Raw genomic sequence first — 16,400 nt, 5'->3', positions numbered from 1 at the left:
GTTTCTGGTCTCTCCCTGTGCATCAATCTATTTTACACTCTTGTTGTCAAAATACACAATAGTGTCCTGTCTGTCCTGCAATGTAACTTGGATGATGTACTAGCAGCTACATTCTCCAGATGGCTGGGATCTGGCCCATAGTGTATACATTGCTTACTCCTTACAGCACAGACTACCTAAATACAAATATTGCTACATTCTGTAAACATTTAAATGATATACATATTCAATTTATAGCTACACTACATTACTTTATAGTATCAAAATAATATTCAATTTCTATGCAAACAAAATTATATATGGTAACAACATCCAGCGGAGGGAGTCGGTTATTTGTGCCATCCTGGGCCGCTCCTGATTAACATCTTCAAGTCCTCCCCACCATCTGCTACATCGGAGACACCTATCACGCCCCACCAGGACCTGGGGGTCCCCTTGGGCCATCCACAGATCCCAGTCTGGTAATACCATCTTCCATTGGCTCCATTTGGATTACAAATTCCTACAGTAAGGTAGAGGTAGAGGACCTTTTCCGCTCCAGTACATCCAGCGGAGGGAGTCGGCAACCCGTGTCAGCTTAAGCCGCTCCTTATCTTCACATCTGGTCCTCCCTCCCTACTGCCCCAATTGGGCACATCATTGTAGTTCCATACAGGACGATTTACATCTCAGCCCTATACAGGACTTATGGGACTCTCCGGGCCATACATTTCCCCCAGTATCGAAGGAAACCCATGCAAACACGGGGAGAATATACAAACTCTGCACAGTTAGGGCCATGGTGGGAATCGAACACACGACCTCAGTGCTGTTATTACACCGTCTACAGTATATAGAAAATTATGCAACACATATGCTTTATTATCTACATCTTTGCTTCATCATTATGTAATATAAAGGCATTCCTAACTGATTGTACCACTTCTTTTCAGGTTCTCTCAGACTTGAAATCTGACAACCAGCGTCTGAAGGATGAAAATGGAGCTTTGATTAGAGTGATAAGCAAACTCTCCAAATGATCTTCTGAATGACTAAAGTGAAATAGCCAAGCAAAGCAGTTGTAATCATTCATTAAGACCAATATACAATGGTGACTGAGTTAGCACAATAAAACTGACACTTGATGTTTTTAATATATTTTTATATATAAATATATATATATATATATATATATATATATATATATTTAAATATATTATATTTATTATTAAAAATGAATATTGTACTGTATAATAGTACCCCTCTGAGGCCTGCAATGCAGTACTAAATAATACTTTAGATTTGTCTATATAGACTTTTACAATCAGTGACAGCTTCTGTCTGCCATCTCAAGGGGGACTGCCAGCACTTCCCACTGTGCTGCCCACTACCAGCACCTCCACTGTGCTACCCATCACCAGCACCTCCCACTGTGCTGCCCACCACCAGCACCTCCCACTGTGCTGCCCACCACACTTTAACTTTAAAACTGTGAGGGAAGGGGTAATAAAGAAAGAAAAAACTCGGTAAAGGTGAAGATGAGAAAACCCCTACAGACTTGTGTAGTCACAATGGCTTATAGGAGCTGCATCGGCTTCAGCCCCTAGAAGCACATTACCGCTGGCGTGCAAACTTGCACATGCGCATACCAACCCCTCTTCTCCCCCGCTGCTTCTAGTGACTGCGTTGCCTGAGCCCTAGAACTATATTAAAGCTGTCAGATAAGGCTTTTAATGGGAAGACTTTCTATCACCATTTAGCATGTAATTAGCAGAGTTTCCAGTGGGGAGTCACTGCAATCACTGGTGGTTCACTGCAGCCCCTAGGAAAAATCCACTGATCTTCATATTCACATACCTCCCAACTGTCCCGATTACTGTCCCGGGACTGTCCCGCTATTTGGAGACTGTCCCATTGACCCTCCCAAAAGTGGCAATGTCCCATGGGCAGGGGAGCATTTGGGGGAGCTAGAGATCACCTTTGCTCTGCAAAGCAGCCAGTGATCGCTGAAGAGAGGCTGTGCGCAAGCGCATGGAATATCTTCACTGCAGGGAGGGAGGGAGTGTAATGAGGGGGCTGACCAGTCGCTAGGAGAGCGCTTGTCAAACCCCCAAAAATGATAAAAATGGGGGTCATGGTGGTAGGCCATTCCCCCTTTACCCAAGACCACGCCCAAATTTAGCTCCAGTGAGATTAGATGTGATTTTCATCATTCATTAATCACATGAAACAATTTGGCCAAATAATTGAAGAACATCTTTTAGGAATGCCAGTTAATCTCCAACCTATACTATCAGTGGTTTAATTAATGATGTTTAAATGTCAACATTAAGAAACTGAAAAAGATTGCATCACACATATTCTTGGGAGATTTTTTTTCAAAAAAGTTCCAACCAATCAGCTCTTAACTGTAATTTTTCAAACACAGCCTGTTAAATGGGACTTAAAATCTGATTGGTTGAACCTTTATATTTCTTCACTTTATCTTTCTCCAAGCTTTGGGCTCCACCTTAGTTTCAAAACAAGCAATGTTAGTTAAATGATCCTCTTACCACTGGGTGAATAAAACCTGCCAGTGTAGCCAATCCTTAGGGTTATGGGGTGCATTATTTTTCAGAATGTGTCTAACTGCAGCATCAAACACAAGGGGAGTTTCTTGATTCTAATAATTCCAACAGGTGAGCAACTGCTATGAATACGGAACATGGAAGGCACCTTTGTATATATATTCACGGTCTAATTTACATTGAAAAAAGACAAGCAAACACTTTAATTCATCATAATGACCTGTAATGTTTACCTTATATAGGAAATATTATCATTTTTTTTACAAAACATATTTTATGTTATAACAAATGTGAGTGATGCTGGCATTTTTAGCCAACATTTTGCACATCTCTCACAGAGATATTGGCACTCAAAGGGTTAACAGGTTAATGTATAGTTTTGTTTAAAGTAGAAATTATTTAGTTTGTCTATATAGTTTATTTTATTTATTATTATCCCAGCCCCTTATTTTCTTAGAATAAATAGCTTTCCTTTTAAGCTTATTTATATGTGACATAATACAAAGCTTGGAGGGAAAAACTAATGAAGGCGCAGTTCTGATTTGTGTTCCTGTTGTACACAGTACAGACTATCACACCACAGGTGAATGCTAGTCAATCACAAAGTAAATCGTTGTTAACTATAGGAAGTTTTGGCATGACCTGGTGCCTTTCACATACATGTTTATTAGTATTACAAGATGTCCCTTAAAAACTGAAATATAAATTGCAGTGAAAAATAAAGTATTTAACTTGCACAGAAACAAAATAACTTACCCAAATATAATGCTGGCCATACACTAGTGCGGTTTGGCCACCTTTCATCTGATGGATCAGGATGAGACATCAGATGAAAAGTGTCAAAATCGCATGTGTTTGACATCCCATCCGATCCAGGAGATTGGACCTGCTGCATGTACGATTAATCAGGGTTGCCGACTTGCACAAGATCCTCTCCGGGAGAAGCCCGGAGAGGAATCTTTCATTACGAGTTCGGGGGTGGGGCTTAACGGTGATGTCATTAAGCCCCGCCCCCACTACGTCAAATAGCCGAAATAACTTATCTCCGTGGAGGGGGCGGAGCTAAAATGACATGATTGTGCCATTTTAGCTCCGCCCCCTCCTCTGAGACCCGCGGATTGCGGCATTTAAATGCCGCGATCGGGGGGGGGGGGGGCTCAGTGGGGGTCCCCCTGATTCCGGGAGGGATGTTGCCCACCCTTCTGGGGGCCGGGAGGGGGGACCCGATTTTCGAGAGACTCCCGCAAATTCCGGGAGGGTCGGCAACCCTGCGATTAATTGGACTTGCAGGTGTCAGGTGCACATAATGGCTGTTTTTAGCACCTGCAATATATATCACATGTGAGTGCCTTTATATTGCCATATTTGAAGAGTGCTTCACTATACAGAAAAGCACACTCACATTACAGGCTGCTCCATGGCTGTGCAGCCTAGCTCCACCAGAGCCCAGGTAATTAGTACCGCTCCCCCCCCCCTTCTCTTGGCACCACTATGCTAATGAGGTAAATTTTATGTCTTGCTTTTTTTATACCTCTGCTCCCAGATAAAGTACTCAGATTTATTTTATTTGAGGCTCATATCTATCACCGAATCAGCACTTAGCACAGATTTTAGCTTGCACATCCACCTATAGGTGCGTACACACGGGCAAAAATTGCTGGCATATTGCCAGCGATTGGAGTGTGCACCGGCAATAAATTGCCGGGTGTGCGCTCCCGTTTTCAGCCCCCTAATGGTCGCTAGTCGGAGGAGCAAGCAACTTCCCCTGCCTCTTCTCCCATTTTCATCCAACGGGACACTGAGCAATATGATAGCTTTAGACTAGGGATGGTTTCATTGTTTCACACTTTGTCACAGTTACATAATACTTGGTTGCTATATGCATGTACATATTCCAGAAATATTTAGTATGAGGTCATCATTATAGAAAAATACTTTTGACATAATCTAAAGGGCTGACAAACTAGAAACATTTATTCATTGTTAAGGTCAAATTTTGGGTTCAAAACTGGGGAAATAAGGTTGTCCAACATCATAGATTTTTCTGATTCACAAACCCACGTCAGCAGGGGTAATTGCTCCAATATAGGCTATAACACTCCACTAGATACAACCCAGGTCCAAGCTTGTTGGTAGTCAGCTGTTGAGGAGGATTAATGTCCCTCTTTGCAGCGTGCAAAACCACAGGACTAATGCAAAACCACCCTTAGCTTGACTTCAGCATATTTCAGGGCATTATAGAGTGTAACTCTAGACTGTAAGTTCAAAAATGATCATTTTTATATATATTTATTTCTGCACCTTGATAAAGAGGCTTACCAGCCTTGAAACGTTGGGGAAATCATCCAGTTGTCTGGTGTCCTTATTTCAAAGCGAGTGCCGCCACCACCCATCCAGGGCCTATTCGCAGGGGGCACCGTCTTATTGAAGTTTATCTTCTGCAAATTTAGCAGAGTGGCACCTCACCATTTTCAGGGCTATTTTTCAGTAGGCTCCAGCAGGAACTGAGGCCATTATTCTAGTTCACTCTTTCTGACAAAATATTTTTAAGATGGACAAAACCATGTGCACTGCAGGTGAGGCAGGTGTTACTTGTGCAGAGATAATTAGATTTGGGTGGGGTTTTACACCTGCCTCATCTGCAGTGCACATGGTTTTGTCCATCTAAGAAATATTTTGTCAGAAAGAGTGAACTAGAATAAGGGCCTCAGTTCCTGCTGGAGCCTGCTGAAAAATAGCCCTGTATATATATATATATATATATATATATATATATATATATATATATATATATATATATATATATATATATAAAGATGAGTTCTCAGACACGAGAAGGCAGCACACGGTGAATGAATCAAACTCCGACAGGAAACTTGCAAGTTTCCTGTCGGAGTTTGATTCATTCACCGTGTGCTGCCTTCTCGTGTCTGAGAACTCATCTTTATATTTGACCGACGCTGGTCTTTGGTGAGCACCGGGACAGTAACCACTTTGATTGGTGTGCTTAGCCCTCTGGACTATATATATATATATATATATATATATATATATATATATATATATATATATATATATATATATATTTATATATATAGTCAATTTGCAGAGAGCACTCACCAGGCTGGTTAGTCATCCAGAAAAGATCATTTTATTCACACATCGTGCATCAGTCGACATTTCGGTCCATTTAGGGACCTTTTTCAAGACCACCCTTGGTTTCAAGACCTCCCTACAGCTGAACCCTTATTCCCCCCCACAAACCAACCCCCTATCCCTTCCATAGCCTGATCCTAACCCTATCCGCATACTCACCGATTGGGATCATGTCTGCTGGGATTCCCGTACCGGCATCCTAAATCATTCGTAGTTCTGACACTGATCTTCTGAAAGCAGTTGAGATGATACTACATTGACTGCCAGGATGCTGACTGTTCCCCAGTGAATGTCCCCAGTAAATGTCCAACTATGTCCAGGGGTCCCTGGAGTGAATAGAGAATAACTAGCGCTATGCGGCGGCGCGGGAAGCGCTTCTGATTTTGAAAACACTTGCTGCACGCTGATTGGCTGAATCTCAGCCAATCAGCGTGCTTTAAGTGTTTTCAAACCCAGAAGCGCTTCCCGCGCCACCGCATAGCGCTAGTTATTCTCTATTCACTCCAGGGACCCCGCCGCCGCCGACAGCAGCAGCTTTATACACAGTGACAGCGCAGCGACAGCTATATGCACATGGGGGTCAGGTGAGGGGCGAACTGCCGCCCTCCAGGTGCCGGCGCCCTAGGCAAATGCCTAGAGCTGCCTAGTGGTGGTGCCGGCCCTGAAAATAACATATAATGTTATAATTACAGGTTGCGCATCCCTTATCCAAAATATTTGGGACCAGAAGTATTTTGGATAACGGATTCTTATGTATTTCAGAATATTTTTACACTCAATGCAGTATCTTGATGATGGAACCAATGTGTGAACACAAAAACCATTTAAGCTGTATAAGCACATCAAACACATGAAATACACGCAAATATATTTTATTTGTGCATGAAACAAGGTTTCAAAACATGAAAAAGTTTGTGTACTATCTCAGGCACTGAATTGAAATGCTAAGCAATTACATATTACGTCCAGTGGCATAACTATAAATGTTGCTGCCCACAGCCAAAATATTTTGGTGCCCCCCGCACCTGTCAGTCAGTGTCAGGCAGCGATGGTGTCCCAGCACGGCGAAGTGTCTGTGTGCTGTGCGGTGTCTGCCGCTCACCTGGTCCAGCTGCTGCAGCTGCTCCCGGGATCACCGTCCATGGCAGCCCCGTCCCCAGACATTTCCCCGCATTTCCGACATCTGGGGGGACATTTCCTTGGTATCTGGGGGGGGGGGGGGGGACAGTGTACAGGGTGTGCATTTCCATGGTCTTGGCAGGGTGAGAGGGCAGCACCCTGAGCATTTCCGGTGTCTGGGGGGGAGGGAGGAATGAGAGGGCTGCCCAGGGCACACATTTACAGCATTCTTCCCCGTGCTGCTGCACCCCTGTAGAGCCACTGATTACGTCCCCAGTAGTGCCAGTTACAGATGTTCACAGGTAACTTGATATATCAACATTTTGGTCTATTTAGAACCTTCATCAGGAAAAGTGCAAACAACTGTACAGGTACAGATCTCGTTCACTGCCAGCTCTCTCCACTGGCAAGAGCTGGCTGAGAGGGGCTGCATCTGATGTGGACATGCACGCATCTCACACGCACATGCTTGTCCCTTTCTCTCAGCATCTGATGGTGGAAACCCAGGGAGACAGGCAGTGTTAGGGGGGGTGCTGCCAGCACCGACGGGGGAGCGACGGGGAAGCGACGGGAGGCGGCGGTGGGCTGATGGAGGGGGCCACGCGAGTGTCTTGTGTGCGTGCACCCCCATCCAGGGACCGGGCTTTGCTTTGCTGGGAGGATAAGTGGATTTATGACCTTAAGACAATTAATTGCTGTATCTGTATACAATATGCATTTTCCAGTGCTCTTTGTGTTTAATTGCTGTTTAATTACTTCTTACAGCCTTTATTTGTATTTAACAGTGCTTATATTTTTAAAGTAGCATTTGCCATGACCTGCTTTGACCTGTCCAGTTTCTCTCTGGGAAATGTTTGAATCTGCTACTTTACCCTGATACTTTGTATATATGTATTTTTGTTTTCTCTTGCTGTAAGAAGTTACTGAATATGTATCACTGTTCCATTATCTGCCTGCCTTGATTCTGTTAGTTCAGAAAGCTCTTTTGTTATCATTTGCCTATGAGTAATCATTGTCGACCTGTGATGACATCACTGGAGAGTGAGGGAGGGGGAGCACATGGATGTGGTGAGGTTTCTTCACTCTGTATTTATACATGTACAGTACCTGTACAGTTGTTTGCACTTATCCTGATGAAGGTTCTAAATAAACCGGAACGTTGATACATCAAAGGTCTGACTTTACTGAAAAGCCAGAGAGTGCTGCATTTCTTCTTCTATCCTGTATGCTTGCTGTTGGAAGACACCTGGCAAAAGATATGTACAATTATACATAAGGCATGCCGAGTGCAACACAACTCTCTCTCTTTCTCTCTCTCTCTCTCTCTGTATATATGAGAAATCGATAACTCCTAGTAGGTGTTGTGTGAGAATAATTTGCAGCACCTCTAGATGAGTCCTCCTGTTAGTCAGGGAAGTATAGAGATAGAGTATCAGAGGGTGCAAAAGTGGCGTACCACCTTAAGCTGTAACGCCTTGTAGGCGATAAAAATACATAATAAAGCTAATTATAAAACAAATGTTCTTTAATGACAAAGTTTTAAAAAAGAAATCCATATGTTCTTTTTTCTTCATAATGCATCCCATGTCTAATTTCACAGTTGAGCTTAAAAAGCTTCAAATAATAAGCTGTGATTAATTAAAGCAACTGGAGAACTGACATTCCTGTGAATGCATATTTATTTATTTACAGTTTTTTTTATATAGTGCAGCGTGTTCCGTTGCACTTTACAATTTGAAACAACAGCGATAAAACAAACTGGGTAAAAACAGACCAATAGAGGTAGGAGGGTCCTGCTTGCAAGCTTACAATCTATAGTCAAATAGACCCGATGGGTCTCTAAAAGAACCAAGACAACAACGAAGTACTCCAAGCTTAATATACTCTGACATATATGAATATAGGCTGACAGGGAAGAATTCACACACAAATGTCTTAAATCACAAATACTCATTTATCAAGAATGGCCCATCAATTCTAAATATTATTGAACATTGCCGTGGTTCCGGTCAGCCTCTTCTGCTGCTCTCGCTTGATGCTGAAAAAGCATTTGATAGACTGCACTGAAACTATGTGCAACAAACCCTACAAAAGTTTGATATTACAGGCACTTTTCTTGACGCAATTTTAGCTCTATACTCATGTCCATCAGCTAAAGTATTCGCCAATGGCTGCCAATCCACAAATTTTGACATAACCAACAGTACTAGACAGGGCTGCCCCCTCTCCCCATTAATACTTTTCCTTGCTATAGAACTGCTAGAAGAACATATTAGGAATGGTCCCTTAATATCAGGCCCATTGATAGGGGGGACCTAACACAAAGTTTGTCTATTTGCTGATGACATTTTAGTCTGTAACCGGGGAAGAGACGATTCTGGGTTTGAGAGACAATCATTAAGCTAAATACTAACAAAACAGAGGCCCTTCCTTTACATATTTCTACTGACTCCATTCAATTTATGAAAGCCCACTACAAATATGCTTGGCAAAAAAATCTCTTAAATACATAGGTGTACATCTTGCTAGAGACTCGGACCTTATGACCTGTAACTTCGACCCCTTACTTAGAGCCTTCGAGGCTTTAACCACGGAATGGCTTTTGTGGGATTTCTCGTGGATTGGGCGCATGGCAGCAGCCAAGATGATTCTCCTGCCCAGACTCATGTATTTACAGGTTGAGTATCCCGTATTCGAGTATCCGTTATCCGAATTATTCCGAAAACCATACATTCCAGAAAGTGAAAAAAAAATATTTTTTTTGCTAAAAACTCACTGGGGACATTTGTAACAGCACTACTGGTGACATGATATGTAACTGGCACTATATATGTGCAAGAAAATGATTGCTTGGCATTCAAATTCAATATCTGAGATAGTACACAAATTTAGTTTCATGTCTTGAAACCTTGTTTTTTGAACAAATAAAATATATTTGTGTGTATTTTGTGTGGTATTAAAATATATTTGTGTGTATTTTATGTGTTTATACAGCATACATGCAAGATACTTCAAAATACATAATTGAAATATTAAAATATTCCGAAATACGGAATAATCCGTTATCCAAAATTCTCCTGGTCCCGAACATTTTGGATACGGGATACTCAACCTGTATTTAGAACCATCCGTCACCCCTTTCCCAAATCAATTTGTAATAATTTCAATCGTATCCTCTCAAAGTATGTTTGGGGAGGAAAGAAAGCTAATCTTGCCAGATCTATTCTTACTGCCCCAAAAGAAATAGGGGGAAAAGCGTATCCAGATTTAGAAAAGTACCATTCAGCCTGCATCCTAAGCCAAATTAGAGACTGGGCCAATACAGATCTCCCTAAACCATGGGTCACCATAGAACAAAATGTTATAACTCCCTTTCAATTATTAGACTTACTTTGGCTCCCCCAATCGGCTATTCCTCCCTTAGCTAGTAAATGCAAAGCAATTACCACCACCTTATCCCTATGGCACAAATTATGTAAGACCCAATTAGATCTTCTTGGCCCATCCCCATATTTGTCTCTTCAGGCTATTGCGTCTATGATCCCAAACCTGGACCTAAGTTCTTGGATAGCACGAGGCCTTGGGTTTCTCCAGATCTTCAACTACAGAATAGCCTACTTTCATTCTCTCAACTCCAAGAGCGCTTCCAAATATCTTCAAATTAGAAGTTGGCTCACTACATTCCACAATAAATCCGTGACCCCTAGGAATTGCTTGAAACAACTTTACCTTCTCATACACGCTAAATCAAGCAGGGGAAGCATCTCAAGATGGTATGGCTATATTATAACAAAGTCCATGAGCCTGATATTTCCCTCCCAGACTAAATGGGAAAGGGATCTCAATGATGTTTTTGACCCAGAAATATGGGTGAGGATTTTCTCCTCCTGTTTTAAAATCTCGAGATGCGTCTCCCACACAGAGAGGTTTCTCAAACTCATTCACAGAGTGTACCTTACCCCCGAATTCTTGCACAAGATCTGACCCGAAGCCTTACCCTCCTGTTGGAGGGGATGTGGACAGACTGGGACATCCTACATATTTTTTGGACCTGTCCCCACATTCAGGCACTTTGGACAGCAATTTTTAATCTAATTTTTAATGTACTAGGCTATCGGATCCGATATGTAATGCCGGCGGTCGGAATCCCGATCGTCGAAATCCAGACATGGGGGGGGACGTGGAGCGCCCCCCCTTGCGGGCTCGCTGCGCTCGCCACGCAGCGGGCCCAGTGCCTCGATACGCTCGGCACGCTATTTTATTCTCCCTCTATGGGTGTCGTGGACACCCTTGGAGGGAGAAAGTTTCGGGATTTCGGCGGTTGGGATTCCGACTGCCGGGATCCCGACCGCCGGCAAATTGACTGCATCCCAGGCTATCATGTCCCCCTGAGACCCTTGATAGCTTTATTTCACTACTCATATCCACATGTAGTATCCTCGGCCATATACTTATTGCCTCTAAGGCTGCTATAGCCCAACAATGGAAAACTCCAATTATCCCCTCCATTCAAGCAAAGAATGACCCATCAATAATAATAATAAAAAAAAACAATGTTAAAATACTAAATGTTGGGTCAGTACTCCAAATACATTATTATATTAATTGTTCCATGGAGAAAAATATTTAGTCACAATGTGTACACTGCTCACACAAACTTGGATAAATATCCACAATAATATATGTTTATGCTGTTTGATAATCTCTTTGAATAAAGCCATTGGCAACAATGTTACCTCCTCCTTTATGTTGTTGGAGGGATATTTACATCCGTGGACAAAGCAATAATGGTATTGCTATGTCCTGCCAAAAATGCTAATATAGGCACAAAAACGTTGGCGACCCTGCCTCACTGTCGTTCTTTGTCAGACTGCTGGCGTCATCCATTAATTTATGCATACTCGGCTGACCACAACTGTAGCCATGCAGGGCTCCAGCTTAATTGTTTGACTTACACTAGCACCTAATGGTTAGTGTCGCTAACCACATTTATATATATATATATATATATATATATATATATATATATATATATATATATATATATATATATATATATATAGTCTGTGCCAAGGGCTTGTAACGGACCCAGAGGAATAAGGCGGCACTCCACGGATTTGAGTAAAGTTCAAGTGAGGATTTTATTGTCAGTAGACACAATACATGTTGCCAGTCGTCAACGTTTCAAGGCCACCTGGGCCTTTTCATCAGGACGTGCAAATCTGTGCATAAAGTGCGGTGCAGTGAAAAAAGATGCAGAAAAGTGAATATTCTTACCTATAAGTAGCCTTGTCTGTGTAGCGTGTTACAGCAGCCGCAGCGTCTCTGGGACCAGCTTCCGGGGACTCCGGGGTCCGCCCACTATGACGTGCGTCGGTTCCCCTGGTAACCCTGGACGCTCACCTCCCGTCAGTGCTTGTGCGGCTGTTTTGGAAAAGAAGACCAACATTCAATCGTTGGAAAGTGCTTGTGCAAATAAAACAGTGTTAAAAAATCATTGCGGCATACTTATAAAAGGGTGATGCAGGGGGAAAAGGTTAAATGAAAAAATGGCTTGGAATGCCTTTATTAAATGTATCTAAATGTGATTTCAATTTTTTCTGCTTTAATCCATGCGCTTTATGAAATCTGTGCATTATGTGCATTATATACATTTTTATATCGTCCTATGTGTGCAAATGAGTCCACAAAGTGCAGCAAGTCTTACATGCATACCCCTCATTGACCGTACGCCTTCAGATTTTTAAAAATTTTTTCATAGTTATAGAGCATCCATATTTTAACCTTTTCCCCCTGCATCACCCTTTTATAAGTATGCCGCAATGATTTTTTAACACTGTTTTATTTGCACAAGCACTTTCCAACGATTGAATGTTGGTCTTCTTTTCCAAAACAGCCGCACAAGCACTGACGGGAGGTGAGCGTCCAGGGTTACCAGGGGAACCGACGCACGTCATAGTGGGCGGACCCCGGAGTCCCCGGAAGCTGGTCCCAGAGACGCTGCGGCTGCTGTAACACGCTACACAGACAAGGCTACTTATAGGTAAGAATATTCACTTTTCTGCATCTTTTTTCACTGCACCGCACTTTATGCACAGATTTGCACGTCCTGATGAAAAGGCCCAGGTGGCCTTGAAACGTTGACGACTGGCAACATGTATTGTGTCTACTGACAATAAAATCCTCACTTGAACTTTACTCAAATCCGTGGAGTGCCGCCTTATTCCTCTGGGTCCGTTACAAGCCCTTGGCACAGACTGTATGTTTATTGGAAGGAAGGCACCACGGTATGTGACGATTCGTCCGGAGTGCCGAACAAATTCTCCGCTATATATATATATATATATATATAAACAGGCTATTTTTGTGCAGGCTCCAGCAGGAACTGTGGCCCTTATTCTAGTTCACTCTTTCTGACAAAATATTTCTTAGATGGACAAAACCATGTGCACTGCAGGTGAGGCAGGTGTTGTGCAGAGATAATTAGATTTGGGTGGGGTTTTACACCTGCCTCACCTGCAGTGCACATGGTTTTGTCCATCTTAGAAATATTTTGTCAGAAAGAGTGAACTGGAATAAGGGCCACAGTTCCTGCTAGAGCCTGCACAAAAATAGCCCTGTATATATAGATATGATCCATGGTGTCCGGCACAGCCACTTTGATTGTATACAGGAGGAACAGAACACGGCAATCCAATATATTGCAAAAAAAGTGAAGCAGGTTAATTATTTCAGTAACGTTTCAATATCATAACGATATTTTCATCAGGCTGATGAAAATATCGTTATGATATTGCAACGTTGCTGAAATAAATAACCTGCTTCACGTTTTTTGCAATATATTGGAGTGCCGTGTTCTGTTCCTCATATATATATATATATATATATATATATATATATATATATATATATATATATATATATATATATATATATATATATATATATATATATATATATATATATATATACAGGAAGATGCTCGCAGAGGAGCAGTGGCCGGCACTCACGGAGACTCTTCAAAGAAATCAGCAATCAACACAGCAGTGTTAAGTCAACGTTTCTGAGGTTTTTAATGTACCTCTTTCGTCAGGACAACAATAATCACAATAAAAGACAACATATAAATAGCTTACCCATTGACCCACATGATGCTCCTGCACGCTGCACCCGACGGGGAGTCGCGATGACGTCACAGGGGCGCGCCACGCACCGGCGTCACGACAGACAGCCCAGGGGGCGTGTACAGGGAGCCACAACAATACATCACCATGGGAACTGTAAGGAAACAGCGTAGATACACAGTTACAAATGGCTTTTAGAGCTGAATCTGACATATAACGCAATCTGGAATAGCAGGGTGGTAGCACAAATCAGAGTAAGAAACACAGGAATCAGTCTAGTAAAAACACAGAGGGCAGATTGTACAAGTGAAGAATGAAGGGCAGAAAGATAATTTTATAAGAAGCAATAAAGACTTTGTTTTTCATTAAGCCCTAATGGGGCCACTGTTTGCAATTTGTCTATCCAACGTGCCTCTCGTTGCAGCAATATCTTGCTGCGATCTCCTCCTCTGGTAGATGGGGGGATCCAATCTATCATTTTACATTTGAGTGATGCCAAGGAGTGATTCATAAGGATGCAATGCCTGGCTACAGGCTGTTCATTGCTTTTCCCCTCGATGGCCTTTCTAATGTTAGATCGTTGTAAAGCCATCCGCTCTTTAAAAGTGCGGATGGTTTTTCCCACATACAGTTTACCACACGGGCATTTGATGTAATACACCACGTGTGTACCAGAACAGGTAAGTGGGTAACGAATCAGGTATTTTTTCCCGGATCTAGGATGTGAGAAGCTGTCACCAGGCTCCAGGGAATTACACGTGGTGCAGCCTAAACATCTATAGTTCCCGGGTTTCCTGGTTAAAAAATGAGGGGTAGGAGTACTCTTAAAGGATGAAATATCGTTATGGACTACCCACTGCTTGATATTTTTGCCTCTCCTATATCCTGGCATGATAGTTTTATTTTTAAGGGTAGTGAGAGAGGAGTCGTTACTGACTATAGGCCATAGAGATTTGGCCTTTAACAAAATATCAGTAGAGGTGGTGGAGTAGTCCATGGGGAAGATCATCCTATCTGAAAGATTATCCCTAGTCTGGTCTGCCTATTTTGGTCTGGTCCTGAGGAAGCATTGCGGTTATTCCTGTCTGTCATCAATGAGAAAGATGCAGATACCAAATTCACCTTTGATATGAGCAATGTGAATGTTCACTTTCTTGATGTCTCCATCTCTATTGTTCAAAATGAAATTGTTACCTCTTTATATCATAAAGCAGTCGAGAGAAATACATTGTTGCAGGCCCACAGCCATCATCCGCCGGCTTTAAAAAGAGGCTTGCCTTTTTCTCAACTGCTCAGGATATGGCGGATATGCACCAATGAAAGTGATGCCCTAACAGAGATGGATACTTTGATGAGCAAATTTCTTAAAAGAGGATACAGCTGGGCTAATCTTTTGGAAGCCAAACAGAAGGTCCTTAATACCCCTAGAGCCAACACTCTACATCCTCGCACTAGGGATAATCTTTCAGATAGGATGATCTTCCCCATGGACTACTCCACCACCTCTACTGATATTTTGTTAAAGGCCAAATCTCTATGGCCTATAGTCAGTAACGACTCCTCTCTCACTACCCTTAAAAATAAAACTATTATGCCAGGATATAGAATAGGCAAAAATATCAAGCAGTGGGTAGTCCATAACGATATTTCATCCTTTAAGAGTACTCCTACCCCTCATTTTTTAACCAGGAAACCCGGGAACTATAGATGTTTAGGCTGCACCACGTGTAATTCCCTGGAGCCTGGTGACAGCTTCTCACATCCTAGATCCGGGAAAAAATACCTGATTCGTTACCCACTTACCTGTTCTAGTACACACGTGGTGTATTACATCAAATGCCCGTGTGGTAAACTGTATGTGGGAAAAACCATCCGCACTTTTAAAGAGCGGATGGCTTTACACCGATCTAACATTAGAAAGGCCATCGAGGGGAAAAGCAATGAACAGCCTGTAGCCAGGCATTGCATCCTTATGAATCACTCCTTGGCATCACTCAAATGTAAAATGATAGATTGGATCCCCCCATCTACCAGAGGAGGAGATCGCAGCAAGATATTGCTGCAACGAGAGGCACGTTGGATAGACAAATTGCAAACAGTGGCCCCATTAGGGCTTAATGAAAAACAAAGTCTTTATTGCTTCTTATAAAATTATCTTTCTGCCCTTCATTCTTCACTTGTACAATCTGCCCTCTGTGTTTTTACTAGACTGATTCCTGTGTTTCTTACTCTGATTTGTGCTACCACCCTGCTATTCCAGATTGCGTTATATGTCAGATTCAGCTCTAAAAGCCATTTGTAACTGTGTATCTACGCTGTTTCCTTACAGTTCCCATGGTGATGTATTGTTGTGGCTCCCTGTACACGCCCCCTGGGCTGTCTGTCGTGACGCCGGTGCGTGGCGCGCCCCTGTGACGTCATCGCGACTCCCCGTCGGGTGCAGCGTGCAGGAGCA

At 42.5% G+C, this 16,400-nt stretch overlaps 1 protein-coding gene across 4 annotated transcripts in view; it reads left to right on the top strand.

The window, feature by feature from the left end:
- The window catches only part of LOC146060197 (protein phosphatase 1 regulatory subunit 12B-like), a 168,560-nt gene extending 164,911 nt beyond the window's left edge, over positions 1–3,649 (top strand). For all 4 annotated transcript variants that reach the window (XM_083173167.1, XM_083173168.1, XM_083173166.1 and 1 more), the window contains one exon: positions 933–3,649. In XM_083173167.1, the coding sequence (XP_083029293.1) occupies positions 933–1,019 (87 nt within the window). In that variant the 3' untranslated portion in view covers positions 1,020–3,649. The remainder of the gene's footprint in view (positions 1–932) is intronic.
- Positions 3,650–16,400: the final 12,751 nt, after the last annotated feature.

This window comes from Crinia signifera, chromosome 2, assembly GCF_055691185.1.
Source record: "Crinia signifera chromosome 2, ASM5569118v1, whole genome shotgun sequence".
In the NCBI taxonomy this organism is placed as follows: Eukaryota; Metazoa; Chordata; class Amphibia; order Anura; family Myobatrachidae; genus Crinia; species Crinia signifera.
The sequence above is the reverse complement of the archived record's forward strand: the minus strand, read 5'-3'. Positions and strand labels throughout refer to the sequence as shown.